General features: G+C 44.6%; 3 protein-coding genes across 3 annotated transcripts; 1 reads left to right on the forward strand and 2 right to left on the reverse strand.

The window, feature by feature from the left end:
- Positions 1-939, reverse strand: DFL_008830 (uncharacterized protein; the record flags this gene model as incomplete). Its single annotated transcript, XM_067638621.1, has 1 exon — positions 1-939. The coding sequence occupies one exon, from the start codon at positions 937-939 to the stop codon at positions 1-3; it is 939 nt and encodes a 312-aa protein (XP_067486491.1).
- A 5100-nt stretch (positions 940-6039) lies between these two features.
- On the forward strand, positions 6040-6943 carry DFL_008831 (uncharacterized protein; the record flags this gene model as incomplete). Its single annotated transcript, XM_067638622.1, has 2 exons — positions 6040-6558; positions 6644-6943. The coding sequence occupies 2 exons, from the start codon at positions 6040-6042 to the stop codon at positions 6941-6943; spliced, it is 819 nt and encodes a 272-aa protein (XP_067486492.1).
- Positions 6944-11444: 4501 nt separating this feature from the next.
- On the reverse strand, positions 11445-13274 carry DFL_008832 (uncharacterized protein; the record flags this gene model as incomplete). The annotated part of the gene is made up of 4 exons (XM_067638623.1): positions 11445-11833; positions 11894-12502; positions 12612-12734; positions 12809-13274. 4 exons carry the CDS (start codon positions 13272-13274, stop codon positions 11445-11447), a joined length of 1587 nt encoding a protein of 528 aa, XP_067486493.1.
- Positions 13275-15446: the final 2172 nt, after the last annotated feature.

Raw genomic sequence — 15446 nt, forward strand, 5'->3', positions numbered from 1 at the left:
CTACGGATGGGGGGGGGAAGGGTTGAATCCTGGAACTGGTGATGTGGCGAAGATACCAAGGGTCCGGGATAAAGCTGCGTCTGCGACGTTTAATGAAAGTGCGTAGGCGAGGGCGGTTGAGATGTCCTTAAATTGGGATTGGTATGTGTCACGTGCAGAAGGGAGGGAATGGGATAGAGAGTTTGGGTTATCGGGTGAGCAGTTTGTGGTTACGTTACCGCCGCCGGAGACGGAGAGATAGTTTGTAAAGCACCGGGAGGTTAAGAGGGAACGGATGGCGTAGAGGGTGTAGGAAGGTGCTATGGTGGCGTTTGCGGCGGTGAGGATGTACATTGATGGATCGGTGTAACCTGCCGAAGCAAAGATTTCGACGTTGAATTGGGGTGGAAGGGAGACCAATGACGGGGCGAGGTATTGGCCTTCTGATGGGACAGAGAGGGATTGTGAGGAAGATGGGTCGAAGTTAAAGATTATTTGGGCTTCTGGGTCGAGGATTCCCCGTCTTGTGTCTGACGAATTATTTGAGATGAACCATTGTACTGCAGTTTGGTTTAACTTGTAGCAGACGACATTGATAGCGGGACTGAGTACTGAAACCGTGACGTCGACATTTCCAAAATCGCTCTGCGCCTCTGGTTGGACGAGGTGGTTGAGAGTGACGTTCCGGACTGATGGGACTATGCTACCGTGCGGTATAGCTAGCGTTACGTTGTTGAGACTATCGGATCTTAATATCTCGAGCCATGTTCCGTAGTATCTTTCATTTCCTACTGTAGCCCGTCCTACAGGTCTTCGGTTCAGTTGGTCCCTTGGTATGGATTGATCCGCTCGATATTCGTTCCATGCATCCGTGAAGAATGTAAAATCCCGGAGCGGTTGATAGCTGTTATGGACCCTGTAGCAAGTCGTCTGTGATACGGGAAGCGCGGAGCCATTCATGGGACCGTCTAATGACGAACTAATAATTGCGGGACATCGTGAAACTAAAGCTGTTGAATTTGCGTATCTGTTTTATACACCGAGTCGTGAGAATAGTCACATGTAGAAAGTAATGGCTTGTAAATTTAGAGGAACTACTCACGGTAGGGTGACATATCCTTCTAACTTCACGTCACCGTATTTACCAAAATGAAGTTTGGGAGAAACCAATGAATCGGCGGCTAGTGGATACTAAGCTAGGTAATTTCAATAGGGAATCGGGATATTTCTAAACTTACCTGTTGTATAAAAAGTTACGTATAGAACTACAAACAAAACAACAAACCCCAGTATCGTTCCGCCAGCATATTTAAGGCCCGGAACGGTTGTAGGCATTGATCCTGACTGATACACCCATCCTTTCATCAACAGGTCTGCTATCTTAATTCCCTTTGAATTCCTCTTGAGAGCTCGTTTACTCAGTACTTGTCCGGTATAAGTAAAAACCGTTACAAATGATATTTCGATCGCCTTTGCGAAAATCGCAGATAGGAGGGATGCGATCGTTGGGGAGGGATGGCCAGTGGCATGTATAAAACCTTGATATCGAGGTTTTGCGACGGCTGTGAAGAAGAACTATACCATGGAATTGATTTCTTGTCAGCGATACATCTATAGTTAAAAATATGAGAATGACCTTACCAGAACAGAAAATAATGTTGAAAATATCGATAACGAGAGAATCATGACTCCTAGCCCGGAGAACTTTGCCACCTTGGCTAATTCAAGAGCTTTTGGGGTTTTCGGATCATCTCCTATTGATATTGTTAATATGAATAATCGTAATTCGTCAAGTCTGCTAAACTTACCGTCGATGTCGCCCGCATATTCTCGCATCCGCTGAACTCTATTGATTAATTGGATTTCTTCTGGCCCGAAGCCTGTTTCGCTCTCTCTTCCCTATTGGCCAGCCTTAAACTAACTTGGTGATATTCTTCGATCGTTTCATTTGACCTCGGTCCCTTTTTTAAACTACTTATTCGCCGTACGAATCGGTCTGTTGTCGTCTCTAGCATATAGCTAGGAACTTCGTTGTCCTCCGCCCTCATGTGTGCAATAGGAGCCCCAGCGAAAACCGGGTTGGCGTACCCGCTTCGATTCGACATTGAAGATACGGTGTAGAGTGGGGTCCTATCGAATGAAAGTGTTTTGTGGTTACAACGAGCGCTTCTTTTTCATGAACTCTGTAACTTGTTCTTCGTCTCGGAGACGGCGAATCACCGTGAAAGCTACTTCTCTTCTAGGAACCTATTTGATTCTTCCAAGCGGGGACAGTCTTTGGATATAACATCTTTTCTTATTACTCCCCATCGACTTTATTGGAAACGGAGAAGTTACTTGTGGCTGGCTCGATAGCCTTCTTTTTGTGCGCGAACTAGGTTTTCGTCAGCCCCTCGTCGATAGCACCAACGATATGAATATTTTTGCATGTATTAACATTTCGACAGGATCAATTAAGTCGACGGGTACGGGCAGCGAACCGGATAGCGTCAAAATCCACCACCGGCTCGTTACTGGCGGCAGGGATTTTGGGTGTTGCCTTTGTTGCGCCAAGGCCCAGGCCTGAGAAGGGGTCTGTTGATTTGTGTAACCCTATGTCACCCAGCTGTCTGGGTTACCTCAGCTGCAGCTTTCCCGTTGGATAGCGACATCGATTCGTGATGGCTGAGACGTACTTGGTTGACTAATTCTCCACAGGCGGATGCGGTAGGGGAATGTTATTGTTGTACTGGCTAGTCACATATAGCTATAGGTACACATTCGATATGTGTACCTCTCTTCACGCCTCGGCGTTATGTACTGTCCACGAACGCTACCGCAAGCCGCGAGTTCATAGATCGGTACCACATTTGTATTTAATGCAAACGTAATTAACTTCGGATATCGTTGTGCAAGGCTATTTCTGCCTTGAAAGCTGCCAGGGAGGCCTCATGAAGGATAACGTCTATAACGACACTCTGCTGCTGTTATCTAGAATCATTCGGACCCAGAAAAATTTAAACACCGAACCCCCCTTTATGGAACATCAAGAAAAACTAAATAGTAAAGCACAAAATCTATTCGCTAGACTAACGGCTACTTTAAAGCTTTGTAAATTAACATTAAATCTCATATTCGAAGTCGCGAACCTCGCAGTTAAGGGGGAGGCCAAAAACGCACCCATAGTTTTATCGATATCACATAATAGGCCGAGATATAGTCTAGCCTAGGAAAATACCTTTTCACGGGTTTAATCGGTGCATGTCGGAGTCCATATACGTAAGCTGAAGGTTGGGTTATGCGAGCGAAACTTTTGTCTCGGGAAGGCAGTATCCGCATACATGGGCCTGGCCTTATCTATAATACTTATATATAATAATTAAATATTGAATCCGAAAACAGGTTAAAGTTATCTATGACGAGGTTGCGAATGAATTTCGCGCCCAGAGTTTAGTGTAGAATATCAACTTTAGTTAGGGACTCGATTGCCAAAGCTAACAATAACATTGACAATTTAGGAACCCAATGCACTAGAGTAAGCAAATATCCCGGAGCATTAGTCTGTTGGAATATCACTATGAAAATCGATTAGGCTCAAGATTAAAGAATAATTTGATATCAAGATCTGATATTTACCTAAATCTGGCTAGTGTGGAGCAATGACTCAAGCGAGATCTTAGATCTAAGTTGATTTTTTCACTGTTGTCCCAGTAATGGCGTCTTACCGAACCGATACCGGACAATAATCACCCGACGTCACTTTTTAGTATTTTTTGAGAGATTCGGGCAATAGTGATCGGACCTTCCCATCTTGGTCTACCTACATCTGCAACTCAAAAAATTAAAATATGAAGAAGGTGATGGGCAAAACGAGATATATGCTCTCGCACAATTCCGATCAGCACAGGGGGTGCACTTGCAAGGCATCACACTCAAGATGGACACTATAGCTTAACATTTGACTGACAAACCTTTTAACTGGACTTGTACTAAGTTAATCAATTTAACTATTTCTTGGAATGTTTTATGAGCATCGATGCATTGGCTTGGATGAATTTTTTTCTCTCCAAAATTCCATACCACAGATTTTAGGAAATTGGGTGATCAATATCTTGAGTGAGGGTATAACTTGTGTCTAATGGATCGATCGTTCTAAGCCGATCGCGTACACTATATATAATCGATTGCCAGTACCATAGTATTTGTAATGTTGTTCCCCCCCTAGAGTTACAGTATCATCATGCCACTGGTGCACCATTCATTCTATAACTTTAATCTATAAATACCAAGAACCAATATTATCCCACCGGGAATCCAGTAATTGACTAAGTCCAAACCTCAAAAAGATTCGAAACATGCGTCCACTATCTCTATTATTCATTTTGGCTACAGCAGCGGCAGCGGCTCCACTTTCGGCCCCTCAAATCCCACCATCATCCATTGAAGCTCTCGTAGGAGAATTAGGTAGGGATCCAGGTGGTTGTCTCGTACCCAGACCTGGTCCTTCAGATGGGATGTTTTCCATAACATGTTCGAACGTTCAATCTATGTACCCGCTAATTTGCTAGATCCCTGGTGTCACGTTATTAAAATCCTCAGGCGCCTTGGTGCTTTCTGGCAGCACTATTTCCTAGCCTTCGAAGCTTCTCGCAATTGTAGTTAGATCCTTGATTACGTGACTTATTGTCCCTAGTACGTATATGTATGGTTATATTATTTCTAACATGCGTCGTTTACAGCAGAGTTGACTACCCAAGTACTTCTGGCGCTTATTTCGGCCCTTGCCTATGTTTTAAGTACTTACGTTTCTTATGCTAAGATTAACACTTCGTCATATAAACGCAATTTTATGCGCATTTCCCCTAAGTATGTCTGGTGACGAGACTGAAGTATGCCATAATATCTATTACTATATTGCCAACTCAAGCCACTACCAAGACACTTCAGACATTCCAGATAGATCAGAGGGCCTTGATAAGAACGCTGTCAACTCAAATTCGATCAAACCTTCGATTAGCAAAAGAAGCGATGGAGGGTTTGAGATCGATGTTGACACGAATCTTCTCGATGGGAAGGAAAGAATGGGCCCAAGACACGTGTTGTAGTGGAAGGAGATGCCTTTGCCATCCCAGCTGGGCATCCGGCCGACAACTAGATTTTGCTTGTACGAATTTCCCCTACATTTCCTATGATTCTATATTTAAACTTTTATCCTATTTTCGCGTGTACCACAGCCTTCGAGATAATAATATAAAATAGCCGATAAGGTGCGTTGACGTTGGGTTTCCGAATGAAGACCTGGGAGGGAGTTCTGGTTTGAGTTTGTAATATGACGGACTCCATTTGCCCTGGCCATGCAGATGTCGTCACAGGTCTGTGCAATAAAGGTTTGGTAAAAATAATGTTGAGGAAGGTGTGGCCATGGACAGCTGGGTGGAGTCGCTGCTGACTGACCTCTGAACCAGGGACCCTCGAAGGACGCCTCTGAACAAGGGTTTTCATGAGCTAAACAGGCTAACAGCTGCGAAATAACTTGGTACCGGACTAAGAAGTGCTTAAGCACATGTGTACTATGCACCGCACGTCGCCGTCGCCGGAGATAGCCCATCGAAGGTTTTTTTTTTTTCTTCTTTTGATTTTCGCGAGAAGTTGACCTCTGCATTCTCGAATGAGCTCAACAGAAACGAATGATACTTAGTATCACCCGATTATAACCCGCCCTCTTCTGCATGATACCCCCATATTTGCATGTATATACGACCCGAGTTCAAACGGTAGCCTGGAGTACGGTAGGTATCATATGAATCGGGCGAGATAAGTATGCTCCAGAAGACATCCTCTTCGGTTGCACATCTCCTAACCCGTAACCTTGGTAGAGGTCGAGGTAGAGGGGGTGGGGGCGGAAAGTCGATATCCCTTCCCAGCACAGGCGCCCTTATTAATATACGCCATCCCCTCGTTCCATCCTGTCTTTCTCTCTATTCTTCTCTATCATCTCTATCATTATTTTCATTATCAACATTTGCATCTACATCTTCACCATCATCCAGACATCTTTTCTTGCAAGCCCGTTGTTTCAGTATGCTTCACCCCCTTCAAACCCAGCACAACAAGACAATGCCTCCTCCACCACCACCACCAGCAAAAACACAACCTGAACGGGTCGAGGAAACCCTCTCATCAACGCCACCAAATGAGGCCGTCGCTGGCATCGATCCCTTAACTGGTCTGCCAAAACGCGGGAACAAGAGAGCATTCGCTAGCGAGGACCCGATCGAAGCTCTTTTGACAAGAAATGAACATTGGTCGTCGTCCGTCAGCAAAAAGTATCCCGAGTTGTTCCCATCTCTCGCCTCAACACAGAAACCGCAGATCCTCTGGTTCGGCTGCAGCGACTCGCGTGTGCCGGAGACCACCATCTTGAACCTGCTGCCTGGTGAGGTTTTCGTCCACAGGAACATTGCCAATTGTCTGCCGCCGAACGATCTGAGCTCCTTGAGTGTCTTGCAATATGCCGTTGAAGTCCTCCAGGTCAAACATATTATTGTTTGTGGTCACTATGGATGTGGTGGTGTCGCTGCTGCTTGCGCCCAGAATAAGGTATGATACATCATGAAACACACACCCCATTAACCCTCTGTTCCCAATAAACATCTTACTGACATCATTTCTCTCTCTAATCTAGCTTGGCCTTCTTGATGTCTGGCTGAAGAACATTCGGGACGTCCGTGCCAAACATATGCCTGAACTTGAGAACATCAAGAACCAAGAACTCCGAGTCAGACGGCTTGTTGAGCTCCACACAAAGGAACAGGTTCATAATGTTCTCCACAACGCCAATGTAATCGACGCGATGAAAGAACGAGGTCTCAAGGTCCACGGTTTTGTCTACGATGTTGCCAATGGAAAGATTAGGAAGTTGGAGGTACCGGATGATCACTCTACCGAAATCTACGACCTAAACAGCGACAAGCCTCTACATTGAGATATATCCTTTACACTTTCTATATTTTCTTTCACTCTTTCTTTAAACACCATGTATTATTATATAAATCTTTGGGCTATGGTGGGTTTTACTTTTGGGATGTTTTTAGCGGAGTATCTTGAGGCAGACAGTTACAATTGCTATATACCTATATGCGAGTTATCTTTTGAGGACCAATGGGATTTCATTTCGAAAATTTCTCTTCCTATTAGCACACACCCGCAAAATTTGAGTTCCGAATACCCTAGACTGCTTTCGCATCTTGGTTTTCTTGATCTTGCATTTCTCATTTCTTAGCATTCTCATATCAAGCTTTTTCTGCCAACCTATCCCGGCAACACAAGTGATATCTTGTCTCCACTTTCGTGAGAACAAAGTATACAGGGGAACCCCCATCGGTTTCTTTGCTCTGACCAACGGCAGCTACGAGCCAAGAAATATGCACGGTTTCTCTGACAGGCTGACATGCGGGTTCAGGTCCCAGCTTTCGTTTCCCCTCTTTCGTTCGTGTTCCCCGCTTGGAACAGGTGGAATCCGGCAATTTGTGCAAGGTCAAACGCTTGAAGAAACCGTGCTTAGGCCCTCAATTTCCGAGCTCAAGAGCTCGTCTAGACCCTCGGAGACCATTAGAAATGACCTGATATCGTCTGTAGGCATGTGTGGTGGGGCGGGGAATGCGGGCGTTTCGAATCGAAGGGACTTGGCTTTTTTCCTTGTTAAGCTAGGAGCGTTATTTCGATGCCGAAGCGTCAAGGAAGTGTGCTGCACACGGGAACAACGGCATCATCGGAACAGCAATCCCGAGGCCGTTCGGGTTCGCTGGTCTTGGTTCGGGTTGAGTAGGCTCGGATTGTCCGGTTGATAACAACAGGAACCACACCTCGGATGGTTACGTCGGCATCATTTCGAATTTTCATATGCATTGGCCATATACGTATGGTATCTAAGGAACTCGCCGACAAATTGGAAAGAGTCGGAGGTATATCTCCCCCACATTTATGCATAAACCTCATGGAAAACAAGCTTTCTCTAACGCAAGTATACGTTGCTTGTCAGGCCATTCTAGATATTTTAAGTGAATGCAAGCTGCCCAGCGGAGTAGGTACAACCGTAGGGAGATTTATCCTGTTACCTTGCGCATCGTATTTTCGCAAAGAGGCTTTGCGAGGGGCATTATCTTTGCGAATACTTAGGTACCTACGAGATGCGCTGCCTACATCAGCTGATGAGCGCATATATTCTCTGGGCTTTCGTCCCTCGTGATCACCGGACTTCGTGGGGATAATATTGGAATGTATCTGCCGATGAAAGGCTGAAGGCGAAGATGATATAGTCGTTGTTTAATATTCCGTGAGGACTTGGCTTTGAGATGACGGCTTGGCTTGATGTAGACGTCTTATCTATCCTCGAAAGCATACTTGGAACTTGTACGCCTGCTGTTGTTCCGACTCGTTTATTTATCCCAAATACGGGTCCATTGGGTATCGAATGTTTCACAGTACTATCGAGACATTCAAGGTACGTATATTTACTTTTCCTTGTCTAAGACTTGCTTATACTTATGGCCATAAACTAAATTTAGAATATATGATTAAAGGTGATTGGCCTTTTAATGACGATGATGAGCTTCACAGCGATCCAGAAGATCCCTTCATTGCCATTTCGTCGCTTCAACCTCCTGGGTCACGGTTGCACCTCCTTTGGATCCAATATCGCTCAGTCCCGATATCCACGTTTACGGCCCGGTTGATATCGAAGCAAATTTCTGGGAATCACCGGTGTGGGGCTACTTTAGAAAGATGCATCTAACTCTAGGTTCTGAAGGCTAAGGCGAGGTAAGAAGAAGCAATGCGGCTTACTCTCGTCTTTCGGATGCCAAGATGAGTATATTGTATATTGGAGAAAAGGTCATTCTAGGGAATGTCTCGAAGGAGGTTGGATTGAAGCTTCTCTAATGTTGAGAAAGCGTATATCTCTGCATCCGACTTTGCCGTCTGGGGAGATAATGCTACCTATCTTGGAGCATGGCTAGAATTCTAGAGTCGCCATCGAGATGGCAACCAATTGCAAGGTCTCTAAGTCCTCTTGTAGTGAATATGGTATAGGAGAACACTAGTTGGACGGTTATTGAATGGTATCCAAAGCAAGAGACCATACTAACTCAGAATTAATGTAGTAAGGCAAAGATATAAGGTAAAAATTATATCATGATAAACAACCATGGCCAATGAATCTATAAATCATGTTTCAATAAATCTTATCTCCATTTTTACCAGAACAAGACTAACCAGAATCTATCTGATACACAAACCACACGAGCACTAATACGGGTACCTTGATGTTCGAAACATCTTACACCACGCGCCCAGCCTCCGATACTCGGGATTCAATCGCGCTGCATGCAGATTAACACGTGGGGGGGTCTATAAAATTATAAAATTCATCACCCGGCACCACTCTTCCTTTCCCAGCTTTCTTCTCTCTTGGACTCTTTTTCCTCGGAGTTCCTCTCGTTATGTTGTGCTGTGTAAAAAAAATAAGATAGGCGAGAGGAAAAATAAGGCTAAAGGGAGCTCACCCCTTGCCCATAGCGCCCGACGGTGGCGCTATAATTATAACCTAAAATTTCGTTACAAAGTAGTTTATTTCTGCGAGTGTCTCGCCTCGTTATTTCGAAAAGGTTATTTTAACCGTCAACACAACCAAAGGTTCCTCTGCGCCATGCGCGGGAAGTATGTGCATAAGCATGAATTGTTGAGGGATACCCATCCACGCGGGGAAAGTTGTAGCCAGTAGTTGTTAGCTGTTGATGTGAGTTAGACAGTCAGACATGTCAAGGCGCCGCATGCGGAATTAACCTAACGTAGTTTAGATTGGCGAGTTCGGGCTAATGGGACTCCTTACCGTGAGCCAGAAGGTGATCTCGGCACATGACTTTTTCAACTGGTTGAAATTGTGGAGATTTGGAGTGCACAAGACTTGAGCCAAGTGATTAATAGCCGGCAAGCACGCGAAGCCTCGAAGTCGTTGGTTTGGGGTCTATGGATGTGCAACGCAAAATTTACAACAATTCAATAGAATTGGGGCGATACTTGCGGCCCAGCCCTAATTACTCCCACTCGCACAGGGTCAAAGATACTGATTAAATTAGAGGAAACCATAAATATAAAAATCATCTGGGATTATAGTTCGCTAGAGCACCTTGTTGATAGAAATTACCATGAAAACAAGATGCAAGTCATGATCTTTCGAAATCCTCTACTCGAAAGTTCCAGCTAATCAAGGAGGACACCCTGAGGCCTTGAACAAAAGATACTTAGGTAATTATAAATCGAATACCCGCTATTGGGGCCTTGTCCCTATATCCACTATCATTTACTCACGTGAATTGTTATTGAGGCAGCATCTGTTTGGTCTAGATGTCTTCATAGAAAAATGGAGGGGAGACTATATATGTACATACTGAAGCGGTTAAGCTAAAAACTAGCAGGTCAATATGCTAGGAGCGAAAGACCGCTAGAAATTTAATATCCGATAAATACCCCATCAAGACTTAGGCCACTTTTGAGCTTCAAAATGATCATGTGACCTTATAACTGGGCCTTGCGTCTGGCCTAGATGAAGGGGGCCGGATTGCACATATTCAAAGCAGGTATGTATGATATTTAGAACGAAAGGGTTCGATCAATAATATGCTGAGAGCGAGAGACTATTAAAAATTTAATCTCCGATAAATAACCCATTAAAATCAAGCCAGTTTTGAGCTTCAAAGTCATAATGTGACATTTTATCTTGGCCCTACGCCCATCCACTCCAGGTGGCATCAGACAGAGAGGGAGCGGTTTGCGCAGACTTAAAGTAGGTATATGTGGTATTTATAACGAAAGGCTATTTTATCTTCGGATGGGCAGCGCAGGAGACAACTATTTTATATTCTTCAGAACGATATTCAGTTATGCCTTCACACGTACTATGACAACGAATTGGTTCAATATATTCTGATACTCGTGGAATTGTTGGATCGAATTTCAAGAAGTCTTGTACGAATAGTTTATTGGGGTTGGGTGCTGTGATTTGAGGTTATACCTAGGGTGCCTTGGGTCATCGGTTTGACAAGAAGTTGCATTATTATCTAGGTAGGCATGCATGTTGCTGAGTATATGCATGAAGGGATGGCTATAATCAATGGCCTTAATAATTCAGTTGTTTCGTTGACGGGATTGATTTGTTCTGAGTATCCAGACTAATGTGTATTTCTTCGTTCTTACTGGTATAATGCTAGATACAGGGGTTTGGGTATCGATATGTGACTTATGAAGACAAAGAGATCCGGCTTCTTATGAGTGGTGTATTCTCTAGGACCGGGATAAGTATTAGCAGAACCAAGTACAGGATAACTCAAAAGAAAGATCTAGAACACAACCACAGAACATATAACAAATGAAAGGGATGCTGTAATAGCTTGGAAGTGGCCCAGTTCCGTGATACTTCATGATCGAGTCTAATCTTGTTTATCCATCGACTCCTTAAACCTTTTTGCCGCCTCCTCTCTCTTAGTGAGCACCTCCTCCTTCCACTGTGTCACATCACGCAAAGCTTTCCAATAATAATCCTTTCTAACCATCAAAAACTCCGTGATCTCTGCGGGCGAGAACGTATCAGCATCCAATAGGTCCCCGAACCGAAGAGCAGCTGCTATAAGCTTCTCTCTCGCAATTTCATTCTCTCGTTCTTCGTCGTCGTAGTCGTGGGAGTACATTATTGTGAATAAATTGACAATCTGTTCCTTTGTAGCAAGCCCGAATGGGACTTCGAGGTCAATCCGGCCCTTTCTGACTAGAGCTGGGTCGAGAACTTCAGGGTGGTTTGTGGTCATGATTAGGATTCGTCCTATATATGTTAGTATCGGAGCAATACATAGGGATCCATATCGTTAATTCTTGTTCTTACCCTCATGGCTAGCGACCCCATCGATAGCATTCAATAGTCCGGATAACGTCATCTGTGTCTGATGCTCTCCCCTGCTTTTATCCCCACCGGCTGACCCATCCCTTCTCCTACTAATATCCACAGTATCAATATCTTCAAGTAGTACAATACACCTACTCGGCAACGCTCCAAAACATGCCAATAATCTATCCTCCGTCATACCCTTATCCACTAAACTCAAACAATAAATCGGTAATCCAAACAACCCTCCCAAAGCAAAGCTCAACGAAGTCTTCCCGGTCCCCGGTGGTCCATGGAGTAAATAACCCCTTCGATAAGGAATTCCTCTATTGGCATACCACCTTGGAGCCTTTGGGTTAAGGAACTCATTGACGTCTCGCAGGAGTGCCTTTTTTGTAGATTCGTCGAGGCTTATGGTGCTGATTGGACGGGTGGCGCGTGTGGCGGCACAGTACCATCTAGGATTCCAGGTGATTTCTTTGGGGCGGAAGATGCGGGTTTTGGAACATTCTTGGGTTAGGTAGACTGACTTTGATTCTTGGAGGAATTCTTTGATGGGGTCGGCGGATTGGCCCCAGCAGGAGATGCGGATGTATTCGGATTTGTTAACTAGGTTTTTTTGATGAAGGGGGGGTTTTAAGTATTAGTCTTTTCTCCTTTTCCTTTTAAAAGAAGGAGCAGGGGTATTATGTGAAGCAGGAATAAAGATACTACTTACCGCTAAACTGTTTCCCGGAAAGGTCGTCCTGCATCACATTTTCGTCCATGTTCCGTGTGATCCAAAATCTTCTGCCTCTAAAATAAAAGATATGCTCGCCGATATGGGGTTCAAAGTCCGGCTCTAATAATGCTCAATGTTAATACTCTATTATAATATACATTCAAAACAATTGAGTTCCTGATTACTATGCATACTTGTAAACTTCTGCCACTCAATCAAATGAAACTTCCCAACCTTCGCCAAAGCATTATACTCCATAACTCTATTCTGATCCTCAGTAGACCCACTAGCCTTAGCCGTCCTAGCCTGCAACCTCCTCGTCGTCACATTCACAGAGAGCCATGTCATAACATGGGTATGGATGGGGTCGTCATAATCAATAGTTATAGATGCTTCGTAGTATAATGAGAGGTAATATAATATTCTACTCCAAATGTAGGTTGTAGAGCTAATGATTGCAAAAGTAACGGTGGTAAGACGAAAGATCCAGTTATATGAAGCCAAGCTGAGGAAATCAAAGATCTCAAACATGAAGTCTGTGCTAGCTGTTGGGATGAAAGTTTCTAGCATTGTGAGGGGGGTGGAAGAGCGAGGAACTGTGTCTCTGTCGTATCTGAGGTCGTTGGAGTTTGATGCTGGGAGGCTTTGGATTTGATTCATTTTGGTAGAAGGTTTGGGGGAAGGAATATACTACTTTTCTTTCTACTTGGGAGATTTTTTTATACAGCCTTCTTAAGACTTGGTATGATCTTGGAGTAGACAATGGCGAGGAATTCTTGTCTAGGAAAGATTGGGCGGAACTTTCTGTGTACGTTGTGGTGACAGAAAGTGGTGTTGGATTTTAGAGATCCAAATGAGGAATAAGGGTCTACGAAAGCTTAGTCCGGGCAGGAGCTAACCTTCCCGGGCAGCTTGGGTCGATCTGAGATTTGGATAGCTAGAGAGGGTGTGTTGGTAAAACTAAGAGGAACATATGTATCTAGAGACTACTAGTATTCTTGAGCTTGATACGTACGATAGGCTTACTCTCAAGAGAACTTTGAAGACGTCGAGGAGGAAATTGAATTAATTTATAGCAATTATAGCCGTACGTACATACAACTCAAATTTCCCTCGATCCGACATCATTGACAGTGGCATACGACACAAATAAAGGAGTGAACACTCTCCTGCAGTTTGTGAGAGTTCTGTATGCTTCCTGTTCAGGGAATAAACAGAAGTACCGGCTTCCGACCCAAGAGTAGCTGAAATTGCGACAAGAGCCCCCCTCCAAGCAAAAAAAGAACTATAATGCACAGAGCAATCGAACTAAACATGGCACAGTAGATATCCTTGTGCAGGAAGCCAATTGGGAATTCGGGCTCTAAATGAACGGGTACTAGGAGAGAAAAGAAAGATATTCGAAGGTCGGTACGAGGGTCTGTGCCAAATATCGACTTGCATATCTGCCAGTTTGTGTACCCAAATGTAACATGTCAGTTTACCTTTGCTGCGCTCCTCCTCCTCCCCAATGGCGTATGCCAGGCAAGGCCCCCAGTTAACTGCCCGTCACGATCGGCAAATACATTAAGAGGCTGTTTTATGCCTGTTCCGTAGGCGAATGTTTTCGAGGTCCTTGTGGTCCGTCGCAGTTTCCCAAAGTGTAAAAAACATTCTTTTGGATGCTACTAGTATACTCAGTTTCTTATTCCTTCTTTCTCAAGGGACAACCCGAGATGATGGAATTCAAGGCTGGCAAGAACTCTTTGTGCAAACCAGTCTCGAGCTCGTAACTTGTGCAAACAAACATTGGATCGATAGACGAATCTGCGGCGTTTCCCGGGGAGGTAACTGTGACCGAGCGCCGATGTTTGAATGGAATGCTTGTCGCAAGAAAGCAGCAGCAGTATCAACACTTGCCAAACTCCTCATACAGGCTACCGATTGTGGCATTTTGTTCAAAGTTCTCTCCCTTGCCCCGGCTGTACGTATCGAAGAACTTTCAGCGTCACGCTGCACGGCACCGAGCTTTTGGTACTCGACAAGGAGGAATGATGCCAGACGCCACCGCTATAGGCCTGACCGTAAGCTTCCACCTTAGTCCGACATATTAAATATATATATATATATTCGGGTTTCCTCACGAAGCGCTGTCGAATATGTATAATTGCTGTAACTGAGCGGTTGCCACCTCGCACTGAAGGGGCCGACGATTGGAGACGTGCTTCATGGTAACACAAAACGACAGTCCAACACTTGCATCGTATCTTCCTCTGATAAACACACCGAAAACATCAGCCGGTGACTTTGCAGCTTTGGGTTTTCATGAACGCCTTGTCCTTATATCCCGCTCTTGCATGAACTCATCCAGGGATCAAGAAAGTGGTCACGGAGTTCTTCATCTATCGACGGGGTTTTCGTGGATACCGTGGGCCTAACGAATTTCCCAAAGAGGAAGATTATGGGCTCGAAACTGTTCTCTCTCAGTGCCACGGCAGTAGGCAGGAACCGAAAAGAGACGGGAAGATGCAGCTCTGTCGATGAAATCGGGGTCAATCGGAGGGAGGTGCAGTGATTTTGAAGCAAATTAGAAATAACGAAATTTTTTTCATAAGGGAGGATGTAAAAAATATGTGTCATTCTTAGTAAGAGAATGAAAATACGTTCTCGTGATGGCGAGCAACCACATGTGCGCCCGGAAGCTGCCTGATGCACAGCGATTGGGAAGTGGTTCCTCTTCTTCGGAGAAATTTGGGAGCTTGCAATGCACCGATTCCGTTTTGGGGGCTGTCTACCCTGGCTGCCTAGGAGCTTCACTTCAGTTGGGAAGGGCACGAGTCGCATAAAACCACT

This window comes from Arthrobotrys flagrans (assembly GCF_004000055.1).
Source record: "Arthrobotrys flagrans strain CBS H-5679 chromosome Unknown unitig_1, whole genome shotgun sequence".
NCBI classification, from domain to species: Eukaryota; Fungi; Ascomycota; class Orbiliomycetes; order Orbiliales; family Orbiliaceae; genus Arthrobotrys; species Arthrobotrys flagrans.